Source organism: Sander lucioperca, chromosome 17 (genome assembly GCF_008315115.2).
Source record: "Sander lucioperca isolate FBNREF2018 chromosome 17, SLUC_FBN_1.2, whole genome shotgun sequence".
Lineage (NCBI taxonomy): Eukaryota > Metazoa > Chordata > Actinopteri > Perciformes > Percidae > Sander > Sander lucioperca.
This window is the reverse complement of record NC_050189.1, coordinates 13,992,389-14,007,451: the sequence shown is the minus strand read 5'-3', so window position 1 is coordinate 14,007,451 and position 15,063 is coordinate 13,992,389. Positions and strand designations below refer to the sequence as shown.

General features: G+C 40.5%; 2 protein-coding genes across 6 annotated transcripts; one reads left to right on the top strand and one right to left on the bottom strand.

Moving 5' to 3' along the window:
- The first annotated feature begins 52 nt into the window (after positions 1-52).
- Positions 53-6,793, top strand: LOC116049022. 3 transcript variants are annotated; one of them, XM_035993495.1, is made up of 21 exons: positions 54-244; positions 350-405; positions 489-578; positions 800-927; positions 1,025-1,165; positions 1,236-1,307; positions 1,423-1,593; positions 1,719-1,815; positions 1,901-2,115; positions 2,278-2,428; positions 2,492-2,700; positions 2,805-2,919; positions 3,001-3,206; positions 3,297-3,411; positions 3,497-3,669; positions 3,767-3,855; positions 3,938-4,047; positions 4,128-4,370; positions 4,404-4,437; positions 4,624-5,126; positions 5,197-5,297. In XM_035993495.1, exons 1-21 carry the CDS (start codon positions 222-224, stop codon positions 5,232-5,234), a joined length of 2,979 nt encoding a protein of 992 aa, XP_035849388.1. In that variant the 5' UTR covers positions 54-221; the 3' UTR covers positions 5,235-5,297. The 3 variants fall into 3 exon arrangements, with proteins under 3 accessions (XP_035849387.1, XP_035849386.1, XP_035849388.1); XM_035993494.1 differs by lacking the exon at positions 5,197-5,297 and adding an exon at positions 6,774-6,793 and having other exon boundaries at positions 53-244; positions 4,128-5,126; XM_035993493.1 differs by having other exon boundaries at positions 53-244; positions 4,128-5,126.
- A 213-nt stretch (positions 6,794-7,006) lies between these two features.
- si:dkey-219e21.2 (E3 ubiquitin-protein ligase TRIM39) lies at positions 7,007-13,407 on the bottom strand. 3 transcript variants are annotated; one of them, XM_031298409.2, is made up of 10 exons: positions 13,295-13,407; positions 12,410-12,459; positions 11,918-12,063; positions 11,432-11,530; positions 10,295-10,429; positions 9,988-10,104; positions 9,642-9,770; positions 8,721-8,799; positions 8,305-8,331; positions 7,007-8,123 (listed from the first exon to the last, which is right to left on the bottom strand). In XM_031298409.2, exons 2-10 carry the CDS (start codon positions 12,441-12,443, stop codon positions 7,588-7,590), a joined length of 1,302 nt encoding a protein of 433 aa, XP_031154269.1. In that variant the 5' UTR covers positions 12,444-12,459; positions 13,295-13,407; the 3' UTR covers positions 7,007-7,587. The 3 variants fall into 3 exon arrangements, with proteins under 3 accessions (XP_031154269.1, XP_035849399.1, XP_031154268.2); XM_035993506.1 differs by lacking the exon at positions 13,295-13,407 and having other exon boundaries at positions 12,410-12,484; XM_031298408.2 differs by lacking the exon at positions 13,295-13,407 and having other exon boundaries at positions 10,295-10,426; positions 12,410-12,484.
- Positions 13,408-15,063: the final 1,656 nt, after the last annotated feature.

The window sequence follows — 15,063 nt, the reverse complement described above, 5'->3', positions numbered from 1 at the left end:
TCTTTCAATCAGTTGCAGCTGATGAGGTTAGATTTGCCTTTAACCCTCATGGGTAGAGAAACTGACTTATAAAAACTGGTGTGTAGCAGACAGCAGCACATAGTGCCAGTTTGGCCAGGATACACAAGCAAGCAAGTGGTTCACTTAAGCTTGTGTTGGTTAGCAGGTGTAGTTTGCTAGCAGCTAGGCTAGCTTTAGACACTGCCAACACATCAGTGGCTATGGCTTTTGGGTTTTGCCTTAGGTAAGGTGCGGGATCATAGCAATTTACAAGCTGTTGGTTGCCGTTAGTGCACCTTATGGTTTCAATTTATATATGCATTTTTAATACATGATTTTGTCTTAACAGTGTGACATTTCTCCTGTCTGTGTGGACAACTGCAAAATGTGATCAGATTCCCAATGGTAAGAATTAAAACGTCTGCTTAAACACATGCCCATTAGTCCTTAGCATGTATATTTAGATTTGAACCCATTTGTTCATGCAGAAGGTCTTCATGTGGAGTGTCGTGATCGTTACTTCATGATAGCCGTTGAGCTCTTCTTCACTGGGAATGAACCTTCCTTTGAGGCTGTTGGTAAGTCATGCACAGCTTCATTACAAACTAGGGGTCAGAAACCATGTGGGATCACATTATTGAGCTACAGTGGCTCTGCAACCCTATTTCTTTAGTTATTTCTTAGGACTGACCTGGCATGTTTTTACTTTTAGTAAATCTGACCAATTAAACCCAAATATTTCACTGAATAAAGATTGAAAGTTGTGTTTGAGCAGACAAAACTAGTGACTGTCTTTCAGATGAGACAGGTGTGTACCCCATCACTGAGCAGTATGCAGCAAAATGTGGCTACAGTGTCAGTGTTTTACCTCCATTGGAACATGTGGAGCTCCGGGCCTCTTACTTCAGCTGCCACACTGACAACAAGGTCTATACAAAACAGTTTTGGGTTATTTATGCAAACAATATGTGGCTTTTGTTCAGGGACACTGTTTTCATACATCTTATTTTACTGGATATTTCAGGAGGATGAAGTGTTCACATTCAACTTCAACCTGATTGTGACACACAAAGGAAAGGAAGTCACCTATGCTTTGAACAAGACCTGTTCTCCCTCTCTCCCCTGGTCTCCCAGAGAGGTTACCTGTGAGGTCAACTACATGGAAGTAAGCTTGGTTGCATCTTATGTAAAATATGTGGAATTTCAAATGTTTACCAACACTGGTTTCTCTGTAGGTGTCTGTGAGGAGTGATGTGGCCTGTCCAACTGGGACAAAGGAGGATGACTGGGATGCTCTCTTCAAAACGGTATGTTTGACATTGTCTTCTGGGAAATGTGTGGAATCTGTCACCTGCAGTTGGATAACATGCATCAAATTAGTATATACAGTTAAATGGCGGTTTAACTATGTGCTTTATTCAGGCCTATGCCTCAGCCACTTCAGATTGGCAGGTGATGTTTCAGAGTGTGCAGCAGGAGCTGATGCCCATTAGCCTTAAAACGGCTAAGAAGCATGGATATGCATTTGACTTGACGGATGGAAGGCTTGTATTTCGTGCTCCGTATGGACAACCTGACTCATTCAGCACTGAGGTAAACCACTGATGCAGAGTTTAGGGTATCTAGTCCATGGTTTTTGAAATTCCAGAATGCTATGTTTTGTACAGTAAAGCATTTAGTACAAAGCATGTTTTTTTATTTTGAGTGTCTCTCTCTAGGTGAATGGTGTTCCAGTAGAGGTGGTCCATGCAACACTATTCTCCAGACATAGCTGGGTTTTAATTATGGTTGACCTGGTGGCTGCTTGCTCCATGCGTCAGTATTATCTTTTATGCTGTGGCTTTCTTTTTGTCCCTTGACGTACAGCAAATGAAACTAATACTGGTGAAATATCCCACAGATAAAGGATCATATGACAACATTGGCTACATTATGTGGGAGACTCCTGATGTGCTGCATCTGTTGTCTGGTCTACAAAGGATGCAGGTCAACATTGGAGTCAATGGTGAACTTGTGGAGCAGCCAGTTGCAGAAGAGAGAGGCTACATTGTGAAGCAGCACAACTCCACAGTCGAGATCAGCATCCCCTATAATGCTGAAGGAGGATACAGGAAGGTCAGGAGGCACCGATTGGGAGGGGGGGAGAATAATTGCAAATTAGTCTTAGTCAACTTGATGCACTCAAATATGTAAAGCAGGGTTATCGTTTTTAAAATGTGGAGGGATTTGTGATCTAGTTGCAAATTTAAATTCCTGATAAATTGTGCTCTTTCACAGAGCATTGTGTCTGGGAACCTCTATGAGTTCTACATCTTTCATCTCTACTTGGAGCAAATCGCAGTGGATGAGGATCATGTTGACACCAGACTTCGCATTCACAGGACACTGGCCACTCCCCTGCTGACACGCCCTGTTTTCACTGAAAACAGTAAGTCTAACAAGGCACTTGCCAAGTTGAAGAAACGGTAATCTAAATGGCTTTTCATTTCAGGAACAGTTCCTGAGGAGCGCACATTCACGGTCTACCTCGGGGATGTCCCTGAAGACGTCGAGTTGGCTGCAGTTCATTTGAATGGACAGAAATTTACAGTTCCATTTACAAATACAAGCAGCCACAACATCACAAAAGTTGTTTCTCCCAACCACACTCATGGCTACACTCTGAGGGTGCCTTTTGAGGACCCTGTTGTCATGCAGCAGGTAAAGGTTTTTGCATTATTTGTCTGGATCTTCAGATGTCATGCTGGTTTATACATAGGAACTTCATCCGGCTTGACTCAACATGTATTTTCTGTTTCCTTTAGTTAATCAAAGATGCAACGATGCAGCACAGGCTGGACATCAACTACACACTGACCGTTCTGCCTGAAAATGAGCCTTTTTACCAACTAGCATCAGTGATGGCGTTAACTGATGCCTGTAAGTCGCTAGCCTTATTTTTAGACCTGGTCAAGCCTACTTGTGTATGAAGCAGAGTAACCCATTGTGTTGTATTAACAGCTCCTCCACCCTTTGATGCTGTCTGTTCTGAGTCTGGCATCAGCTTTAAACTGGACCACCAGCCTATTTACTACCTGTGGGAGATCAGTATCGGCTCAGAGCTGCTGACATCAGAGCTGGCAACTAAGCACGGCTACGTCATGAGCAACAATAGCCAGAGACTGCTGCTCGAGGTGCCGCTCTTCACTCATGGCTACAAGTACAAGGTGAGATGAGACTAACTGGAAGCGTCAACACTTGTTTTAATGGGATGTTATTTTATACATGGACACCAGTCAATACGCTGCATTTTTTAGGACATTACGTTGAAGGGCTTCTTCGGCACTTTTGAGCTCCTCATGCGGGATCATGAAACAGAGGTCCAAAATTCAATTGTCAAGACTTGTCAGTTCTCTGCTACTGAACTCATTGGTAAAGACTATTTTTTTTAATTTTTTTTTTACTGTAAGAGCAGGTGGGATCTCCATATAAAACGCTAAAACTCATTTCTCTACAGTGTGTTCGGCTGATGGCAGGATAACTGTGGTGGCTGACTTGCCTTCGGTCATCACAAGTGAAGGAGTTCCTGCTAGAACCAACCTGGTAGACAAAAACTGTGGACCCAAAGAGATGGACAGCACCAGGGCTCTCTTCTCTTTTCCAATCAACAGCTGTGGATCCACAGTAAAGGTACTGCTGCTTACCAATGTAACTGTTGAACTCATTCACAAAATTACTTTTATATCTGGCAATATGAGCACCCAAATGTTATGCTTGGTTTCTCCAGCTTGGTAAGGAGTATGTGACGTATGAAAATGAGATTTTCTTCAGCAACAAGTTGCATGCTCCAGCTGACTCCAGCAATGATTTTGACAGGTATATTTTTAAACCCAACTATTTTGGCTTTTACATTCCCTCAGCTTCTTATAAATGCAAACCAATCCCTCTTGTCTTGCAGGGTGACAATGCAGTGTACATATCCTCTGGCTGGACTTCTCTCAGTATACAGGTTTGAGTCTGACACAGCTGGTGTTGGTCGTATTGTGCATTCTGCACACTCCACTCAAGGTTGGTGGTTTACCTGTTGAACTGAAAAAAACACATCCTTAATATCACACGCCAACATCTGTTTGGTCTCTATACTCTAGGTCTACTGAGTCCCACCATTAAGCCCACTACAGTGCTTCAAACACCATTGTCCACTCAAAGAGGTGTTTCAGTTCAACCTGCTTACCGACCTTCTGCTCAGTATATCCAAGTATCCGGCTTTCCAAGCGTCTCGAAGAACGTAACCGGCTTTCCAAACAACGTCTCGAAGAACGTACCCGGCTTTCCAGGGAACGTATCCGGCTTTCCAAACGATGTCTCGAAGAACGTACCCGGCTTTCCAGGGAATGTATCCAGCTTTCCTAACAATGTCTCAGAGAAAGTATCCATTAAGCCCACTACAGTGCTTCAAACACCAGAGTCCGCTACCAGATGCACCCGAAGATGTTTTTCAATGCGACCTGCTTTCCGGCCTTCTGCTCAGTACATCAAATTATCCGGCTTTCCAAACGGTGTCTCAAAGAAAGTATCCATTAACGCCACTACAGTACTTCAAACACCAGAGTCTGCTACCAGATGCACCCGAAGATGTTTTTCAATGCGACCTGCTTTCCGGCCTTCTGCTCAGTACATCAAAGTATCCGGCCTTCCAAACGACGTCTCGAAGAACGCATCCGGCCTTCCAAACGACGTCTCGAAGAACGCATCCGGCCTTCCAAACGACGTCTCGAAGAACGCATCCGGCCTTCCAAACGACGTCTCGAAGAACGCATCCGGCCTTCCAAACGACGTCTCGAAGAACGCATCCGGCCTTCCAAACGACGTCTCGAAGAACGCATCCGGCCTTCCAAACGACGTCACGAAAGTATCCATTAAGCCCACTACAGTGCTTCAAACTCCAGAGTCCGCTACCAGATGCACCGGAAGATACATCAAAGTATCCGACTTTCTAAACGATGTCTCAAAGAAAGTGTCCGGCTTTCTAAACGATGTCTCAACGACAGCGTCCGGCTTTCTAAACGATGTCTCAACGACAGCGTCCGGCTTTCTAAACGATGTCTCAACGACAGCGTCCGGCTTTCTAAACGATGTCTCAAGAGGTAGGTTTGTTGCTTATCTGAAATTTGGTTAATTTGTCTTTTTTGTCATTCTGTTTAATTCCCTCAACAGGAGCCAGAGGGTCATCCAACGCTAAAGTGACTCCATAATTTGGATTGTGATTGCATGGGTTTTAAATGTAAAGCTCAATAAATTTGTATCTTAGATGCTCTTGACTTTTCATTGAGACTACATGAAAAAGTGACGAATGTAACTAAAAGTAGCTCAAAGAACCATAAGATGTGTTGCAAACTTGATATAGAGCAGAATCATTGAGCTGCTAGGTTGGACCCAGCCTGAGGGTTTGAGACTGAAATCAATCAATGAAAACTTTGAGTGCTGTATAGTTAAATGCTTTACGTGGTTAAAAGACATTTCAGACACGCAATGACTAACAATCCCAACAATACAAAGTAAAATGGAAATAAAAGGTAATAACATTAAAGAATGTTGGAAAAATGCTTGCATAATATAAAGATTTTACATTTTGAGAAGTGTTTTTAAGATTCTGGAAGTCTCAGATCCTCAACTGAGGGGCCGTGACTGCAAAGCATGCACATCTTTAGTTTTGAGCTGGGCCTTGGGAACCGTCAGCAGAGCCCTGAGGCTGCGCTTCAGCTCTTGGGGTACCTGCAATTCAGCAATGTAACTGGGAGCTGAACCATAAAGTGGTCTCAAAACATCTTGCGGCCGGACTAGAGTTGAAAATTTGCCAGCTGGCAAACACTGGCACATTTAACAGAAATGTGAATTAATGCAAGTTGTCTTTATAAATGGAATTGCTTTAAAAAGTAATCTGTAAAATCTTAAACCGAACTTACTGGTAACCAGTGAGAAGAGGCTAAAACGGGGCTGATGTCTTTTAGTATGTTAAAAGCTCAGCAGCTGCATTTTGTACAAGCTGAAGGCTTGAGATGTCTTTTGGCTTAAGCCTGAATACAATGAATTACAATAATCTGAAGAAATCGAAGCATGAATAACCTTATTTTTTTAGATGCTCCTCAGCTGATAACATTAATTACTTTGTTTTTTCAAATAGATGGTCACTGTCAAATATTCTGACTGCTGGTTTAACATTTGTAGACCTGGAGCCGAGATGTTTTTTACAATAGGGATTGACTTTAGGGGACCAAAGAATCATTTTAATTTTTCATATAGCTGGAGAAGTTTTTGGGACATTCAGCACTTTATTGCTGACAGACACGATAACCGATGAGTGTTGCCTACTTAACTATTATCCTACTTTTCTTCTACTGAATCTACTTAATTAAAAGGCATCATTTTGGTAGCATGCACTGGGAAGAAACTAAATCTGCTTATGATCAATAAATACAAAAAAACATTTGTGGATCTATTATCTATAACAGTAAAATAATGATTTATCCAATTTTAGACATTTATTTGTGAAGCAGTACAGAGAGCTCATTTTATTTATCCCAAGGGAGATTTCAGTGTTCGAGTCAGGTAAAATACAAAACCAAATGATGTATGTAAGAAATATCGATAGAAAACACATTTTTGACCTATTTGTGTATTTTCTTGATTAAAACACAAACCTCATAACATTTTAGTTCAATTTGCTTTTATTACATTATAGTACAAGCATATACATATATACACTGAGTATTTCGAACACGTGTGTTTTTCAGAGTAACGGAGTGGGATGCTGATCACAGGGACTGTGCAGACCTGAGAGGAGGTGGAAGTCTCTTTGCCGCCAGTTGTGAGGCTTATGGACCCTGGGCTTGTAAGAGAGACTCCTAACACACATCTACACACATTTTATATATCTTCATACCAAAGATTTGATTTGGCGCTCCCACTTCAGCTACACTTAGTCATGCAAAGTTATTTTCTTGAAGGATAAATCAGCTTTGCGGGAGACCTTTGTCCAACGAACTTTTATTGAAGAGCTTTACATTTGTACACGTACATGTAGTTGATATGTGGGTGGAATCTGAAATATCTTTGGGAAACGTAATGTGATGAAAAAAGTCCAAGATAAGCATGAAAGACAACATATGTATTTGAAATGTTGATTATGTGCATACCGGAAAGTGCATAATAAAGTGCATTCATGTATGTAGATGAGAATGTGTTCAGACTTTCAAGTCTGCACATAAATATGAATTTATTTAAATAAATACTTTTATATTTACTCAAAGTTGAGTTTTCAAATGTTTTTGTTTCTCGCGGTCTGATAAAAAAATCTCCACTTATATCATTGCAGATTTTTTTTAGAGTGGTGTGATCTGAGATATGATCAGATACATACAGTATATTAACAATATCATCAGCATTTTGATAAAGTCTGAGCTTGTGCTTTCCAATGAATTTAAAATCTAACTGATGATACCAGTTAGAAATCTTCATCTTAGTGCAGATTTTGTTTCAGTATTTTTTTGGTCAATGCAATTTTTGTTCAAGTCAAAGTGCATTCTTCCAAGCGTCCAAAAAGAGTTTTTAAGGCTCATCGCCCTCAGTATTTGTATCCTGTATGGTAATGCGTGTGCGACCATCCAGCGGGGCGAACAGAGGGTACAGCTTCCCTCTGAAGTTTTCAGTGAAGGTGTAGATGTGGGACTTTGTTTCTGCGTTGTAGAAGGAGATCTGGCCCTCTTCGTAGTCTAAGTAGATACCCATACGTCGAGGCGTGAGGCTGATGGGCAGTGGAGTCTCCGGCTTGGTGCAGGCGTAGAACTGGCTTGTGCTGCGCCACAGGGTCCAGTAGCCCAGCTTTGGGGTCATGGGGAACCGACCGTGGCGCTTGGAGTCGGCGGTGGTCAGTCCCACGCGCCAGTGGCCGTTGTTGGCTATGTCCACCTCCCAGTAGTGGCGGCCACTGCTGTAGCCCTTCCAGCCCAGCACACAAGGCCAGCTGTCGAAGCGCTGGGAGCTGGACGGTAGGTCGGACGCTGAGAGACCCTCCTGCACCATACGCTGGTTCTCGGACAGCAGCAGCCAGGGGTGGTTGGTCATGGGGTCGAGAATCACATCAGCTGTGCAGAAAAATAGAGGCACAAATAAACTTGTCGTCCTGTGAATGCGAGGTTTGCTTTTTCTTTGCTCTATGTGAGATATCATCTGTACACGAATCAATAGACCAAAATAACGTGACCATTTCACGAACTGCCGTGAGACCGGGTTGTAACATGAAGAGAAAGTGAAAGTTAATCTAACCTGCTGCGCTGCAAATCCAACTCCAGACTGAAAATAGAGACAGATAGTATATTAAAGTTGCAGTGGATAAACAGGAAATGGAAATGTTTATTGTACATGGTCTAAACCAGTGATTACCAAGGATTGGGACAAGGAGTCGCAAGATGAATCTAAAGTGTGAGATGATTTCCAGGATAGGGTAAACTAAATTATACTTCTTTTTTTTGACAATGTTGCTGCTACAAATTATTCTGAGAAGAAACAATCCCTCTTTAAATGAACTGCTCAAAGACAGCGGCTGCAAGGAGAATCAGTGGTAACCACTGTTCTAAAAATCAGTGTAATATAATAATAATTGTACTTTTAATTTGGGCAAGTCAGTGACATTTTGAAAGCTAAGATTTAGATGATTTTAAAATGATTTCAAAAATGCACACCTGAGTTGGGGATGTATCTTGGAATTCCTGCTTTCCAGGTCCTTTGCTTTGCCAGTAACCATAACTGTGGAATCATTTTCTGAAAAGAAAAAAAAAGAAAGATAAAATGAAATTTGTTTCATTGGAACTGCATTTTTATGTAGTGATTCCCTAATTTGGCCTTTCCTTATGACCATGCAAATATAATCATAAGCAGTAAATGCTGCGTGAACCTTCCAAGGAAAAATGTTCCTGTTATCACTTGGCTACGTTTGGCTGGCTGTGGTGATGCCACTGGCTTTATGAGAGTAATAACACTAAGTAATGCACCGTTTTTGGAAGTGTGTTAACACTAAATATAAGCCCTAAAGGTCATAACCCTGCACAAATAGAGCAAATAGCAGTTTATTGTTACTGCACAAGTAGCAGAACGTCACGTGAAGTATTCATGCCTAAACTCCAGCTGAAATAAGTAAAACCGGGCACCAACTGCAAAATATTCCCTTAAACAATCAAAAAAAGCACATTGCTACATACACCACACCATCATCTGCATATGTGATGATTTCTATCTGCAGTCTTCACTATCTGTTATCAAGGACATTTATTGTTGCAGTTTATCAGGGCAGAGTCAGATCAGGGTCATATAAACTGTGTTCATTTATTGATGTCTGCACGCATTCAAAGAGCAGGGTTCACTCAAATGCACGTTGCATAAAGTCGTTAACAACCTGGTCATATTTGCACTGGATGGCATCGATTAATTCTGTGTTTTACGGCTTCAACAATGGTTTATAATCTTTATCAGATTTTAAATGTGTATCTTTGAATTCAATTGACTTGCCATAGTTTCAATTTCATTTTGGCCTTCTGAAGAACCTGATTTTTGAACAGAATTATATGGCAAACACAAACATTTTTTTGCAAATTATAGTTTCTCACCATGCTGTCTTCTTTGAGCAGAGACCAGGTGATGAACTCCAGCAGAGGCAGCAGGTTCACCAGCCGTTTCTTCTTCAGGCCCAGCAGACGCAACACTTTACCCAGCTCATCGCTATGCACACCGCAACTCTGCAAACACAAACTCTCATTTCAACTGCTCCGTTTTTCCTTAAAAAAACCAACTCTGAAAAAGTGCTTGCTGGCATGAGAGTGAACTAAACTATTTTTGCTGTATTTGTGCTGTGATAAATTCTGCCCTCCTGGAGTTTTATTCCCAACAGACAAAGGGCTCACACTTGGTAGGTGTTCATTTCTGTATGCTAAAACCTTTCCACAAGCTCCTCACCTCAGTCGCCTTTTGCAGCTCCTTTGCCCACACCATGATCCTCTGTTGTGCCTCCTCATCGGCATCCTCTTCTTCAGTTTCTTCACTCTCTGATGCACAGGGCGTCTCCTTCAGGAGCTAAGGACACCAAATCAGTAAGGTAAGAATGATATTTTTGCTATTTCTTATATCAGAATATGTTTTCTTTCACAACCCTATCTGTTACAAAGATTGTACCTTCAATCTGTAATTAATAGATACAGTATAGTCGTGTGTGTGTGTGTGTGTGTGTGTGTGTGTGTGTGTGTGTGTGTGTGTGTTTACTGACCTTGTCGACATGGTGGAGTTCATCAGCCCACTCCAGGATCAGTTTCCTGCTCTCCTCGAGACTGCGCTCAGTACTCCCGTCTGTACTCTGGGTTTCTTGATTACTGCTGACCTCCTCTGGATTCCCACTGCTCTGCTAAAACATAACGCCACACTGTCAGACAATGTCATACACTGTCATACACTCTTAAAAACATAATGCTGTTCTACTATGACAATTAAATGACAAAAAGACAAATGACAACCAGCCAGTGTCGACAGTGATGTGAGTTTCCAGGCCAGAGCTCAGGAAAATTTGGCACTGACTTATTTAGTTTACACCAGCTGATATTTCAGAGGTCATTCTGGTTAAAAACAATCAGCTGCAGGTTGAATCAGCGTTAACTACGCTACGTGTGACGTTTTCCATTTACAGATGTCAAAAGAGCCAGGTTAAAGTCATAGTGTATAAGCCCCTTGTAAAAAAAAAAAAAAAAAAAAAAAAAAAAGTCAGATACCGTACATAACTTCTTACATAACATGTTGATACCCACTCTACATATACCAGTGCTGCAGGGCAGAGGGTCAGGTAACCAGGCTGTTAAAGAGTCAATAAACATGTATCCTATCAGCATCCACCCACCCAAATAACCTAGTCATCACTGCATGACTAAGCAAAGTAATCATTTCCCATAGCAACGTTTTTCCAATCTGTGCGGTGATAAATACTGGTTCACCTGAACTCATCATGCACTGAATAAGGTGTTGTAACTGTAACTATGTGTATTGAATAGAAACTTTGCACTTTATCTCCAGCTATGAACTTTTAATGGACTGAAATGATCAACTGTAGCCTGACACCTTTTTCCCATTTTTGTGTCAGTATCAAAAGGATCTCATATGTTCATTTAGTCAATTTGCTTTCCCTGAGCTGACAAACAAGCCTCTATATTAAAAAGGAAATTGAGGGTTAAATATGGGGCCAAATAACATCAGTACTTCCTTAAGTCTACAATTGACGTGCAAGACGTGACGTGCACACTTTTCTGTACATTTTGTCCTAAATTTACACTGTAAGACTGCTGTTAATGAGTAATAACATGAATATGAGTCTGCTGAGCCACTGACTTACATTTTCCTTCCTTCTGTCACGTCCTACCTTGCAGACTTGGTCCACTTGCTTCTTCCAGTGATGGATGAACTGCACACACTCCTGCAGGCTGCGTAGATCCTTCAGGCCGTTCTGACGAGGATGTTTCTGCAGGAAACAACAGCTCACATTTAAATGTTTATTCCTTTTTTTTTTTTTTTTAAAGATTATTTTTGGAGCATTTCTGCCTTTAATGATAGGAAAGCAATGAAAGGGGGAGAGAGAGGGGGAAGACAAGCAGGAAATCATCCCAGGTCGGACTCGAACCCTCGACCCCCTGCGCCGAGGCATCAACCTCTGCACATGTGCGCCCGCTCCACCGACCGAGCCATCCTGGCCACATTAAATGTTTATTCCTACTATAGGTTGTTTTCATGACAGACAAAAGCCCAAATGGGACAATTCATACAGGTTTAAAAAGAAAAGAAAAAAGACCTAAAATCACTTAAAGATATAAAGATCAATTTCAACAAAATCCAGGATGTTTTAATGTACCTGTGAGTGTTTGGGAAGGTTGTTGGCGTGTCGGCTGGGTGCCGAGCTGTGAGTCTGGACGTCCTCCTCGGGCAGGGTCCAGCGTACGGCCCCAATGGAGCTGCTCTGGGTGCTGCTGCTGTCACCCACCTTCAGTATGCCCACTCCTACAGGGGGACACATTCAGGAGACAATGTCTTTAAGTGTAAGTTCACACAACATCCAGCAGAAAATGAGAGGAAAAAGAAGTTTTGCTCTTCCAACAAAGGAAGTATACAAATGTGATTATTAGCCTTTCAGAGTGTCTGGGGGTGTCGCAATTAACATTTACAGTCAAGCATTACGCTTAAATGCTTTAAACCATGAATAATATCTGACTGAGTATCTGATTGAATGTAAGCTCCGTGACATTACATTATCTACCCACACCAGGCAAAGCTTGTAAGTTATCAAACATGCATGTAGTAGAACAGTGGCATTGGCAGTAATTGAATAACAATATAAAAAAAATACTTTTAGAGGTTTTCAGGATACTCTTCATCTCCATGTTGGCGTCCTCACTCCTGTGGCGCAGAGAACACATGAAAATGATTAAATGTTTGGTGACTAGTGATGGAAGAAGTAAAAGTAATATAAAAATACTCCATAACAATAAAAAAAAGTCCGGCATTGAAAGTATATTAGCTAAATGTACTTTATGTATCAAAAGTAAAATGGCCCTTGTAGGTTTTATACTTTTGATTATTATATTAGATTATTCTTGCTGATGCATTCATGTGTAGTTGGAGCTAATTTTAACTATTTTATAGATTGTTGAGTAGTTTAACCTGTAGCAATAGAACATATATTTTATAAAGATTTACATTCTCTTTGTTAAGAAAATAAATTCAAAATATCTGTTGAAATATGAAACTACAGGATGTTAAATATAATATGCTGTAAAGTGTAGCTTAACATTCAGATACACATGACTAAAGTCTACAGAAAGCTATACATTTGCTCTATAATGGCTTGTTTTTTAATGTAAATGATAAACACCTGCCAAAACAATTGAATATTTCCTCATATGAATAATTTATTCATATACAATGATTATTTATATACAGTGATGCCTGAGTACCGATTTAGAATGTGAGACAAATTTTCTTACGTTTACAATGAATGCCTTTAGGTTTGTGATCACATTTAAAATATAATTGAATCTACAGTATACTACCTAATACTACCCAATATTCACCACAGACATCAATGTATACCTACAATGCAAAAAAAATATTCTAATATTGTGTGAAACATAAATTCAGAAGAAAATCAGCCCTATCACACAGACCTGTACCGTAGACTGATACAGTGTATTGTATAGAACCTGTGCTGGTGTTGGTTGTGTCGTACCTTTACCTTTGGTCTGAGGGAGCGCTGGTGCAGCTCTGCTGGTGGAGAAGACTGGACAGCTGCTGCTGTCTAATCAACCTATTTGTTCTTCTCTGACTCCCTGAGCTTTGGACTTTTTTATGGCCTGTGAGGCGGCGAGAGAAACGTTCAGCAGAGCTCTCTGACACGAAATCCTGACTGCTTCCCGGCATCTGCTGACACATTTACAGTGAGGGCAATTAGGCGTGACTTTTTTATAGTGGTTATATTAGGTAAGTCTCCGGATAACACTCAGAGTGACATACATGATTGGATTTTGCAGTGGTGTTACTGTAACTATTAGTACATTTATAAACAAAGTTGTTATGGTTATTATATTTTTATACAGTGGGAGCTGAGATATAATTAGCAAAAATAGATGATCTTATAATAGACATCAATTACTGTTTAAAATGATTCTTGAAACACCTAATACTATGTTAAAAATATTAAAAGAGAAATAAATTTGGCGGCAAGTGCAAGAGGATATTTGGTTTAAACAAGATTTATAAACCATATTTGCAATATTCTATCGCAAGTAATGCATATATGTAAAATGTAATGCTAGTAACAACTGTATATCTTTGCATAGACACATAATATTCATGATTGATGTTTGTTATTTACTGTAATCAGTCATATCTCCTCTCCAGCATAAACTGCCATAAAAAAAAATAGATCTGGAGTAGGTCCATTTTGGGAAGGAAGTAGAGGGAAGGACTTTCAGACTGATATTGAGGAACTAGGACAAAACTATAATAAAGGGTTGATTATAATATTATACAGTGGTTTAGTCTAATGTATTGTAGTGGGCATACTGTGCTGTATATAAATATATTGGCCGCCTATATATATGGGCCAGAATCTGCCTTTTGGGGGGGGGGGAGGGGGGGGGGGGTCTGGGTGTCCTTCCCCATTCTTTTTCTGCATTCGGATACACTTTTATGCACCAATTTACCGTGGAAATACCTTTATTTAGACTATGCGAAGAAGGAAAACACAGATGACAATTCAAAAATATATCAAATATATAATGGAAAGTTTGTCGTTGCTTGTCATTGGGCATTTTTAAGTGGGTATATGGAAATCCTGGAGCTTTCTTAGTGGGTATACTGCATATCATGAAGACCACACCACTGATCTTGTTTTGTATACATTAATGTAAAAGTCCCTTCTCAGGCAGTTTTAAAGCACACCTTTTGTCACACCTCTTTTCAAGATAAGAGACGTTCAATAAAGGTCAAAGAAAAGAAAATAGAAACCCTCTTTGACACGCACACACAGAGCAGAACAACATGCTTGCACTGCAGAAAAATCATAAAAATGACTCCAAAAAACACCTCACGTTTTAAATTTTTCCCCACATTCACTTCCTGGGTAGCTATTGAAGGAACGTCAGAATAAAACATTGCATCATGGTCCTACCAGAAGGCAGGGTAATGACCTGCAGTAATCAGCCTAATAGGTAGTAGGTGAAACCTTTGAGTAAATGTATGGGGTTAAATTCCACCACAAATTACAGTTGACTGTGAAGTCGTCATACTAGGTTATTGTGTGCAGGTTACATTCAACAGTCATGGCAACAGAAAGGGCATAGTTTAAACAATAAAATGCAAAAACTGCTGTCATGAGTGGAGGCACCACATTTCACAGCGAACTGGTTGGGAAAAACATCAAACTACTCGACAAGTAGCAAGCAGTTTCAGTTTTATTTTTTCAAATCGGTGACACTAAAACTGTAAAAAAAAAAAAAAAAA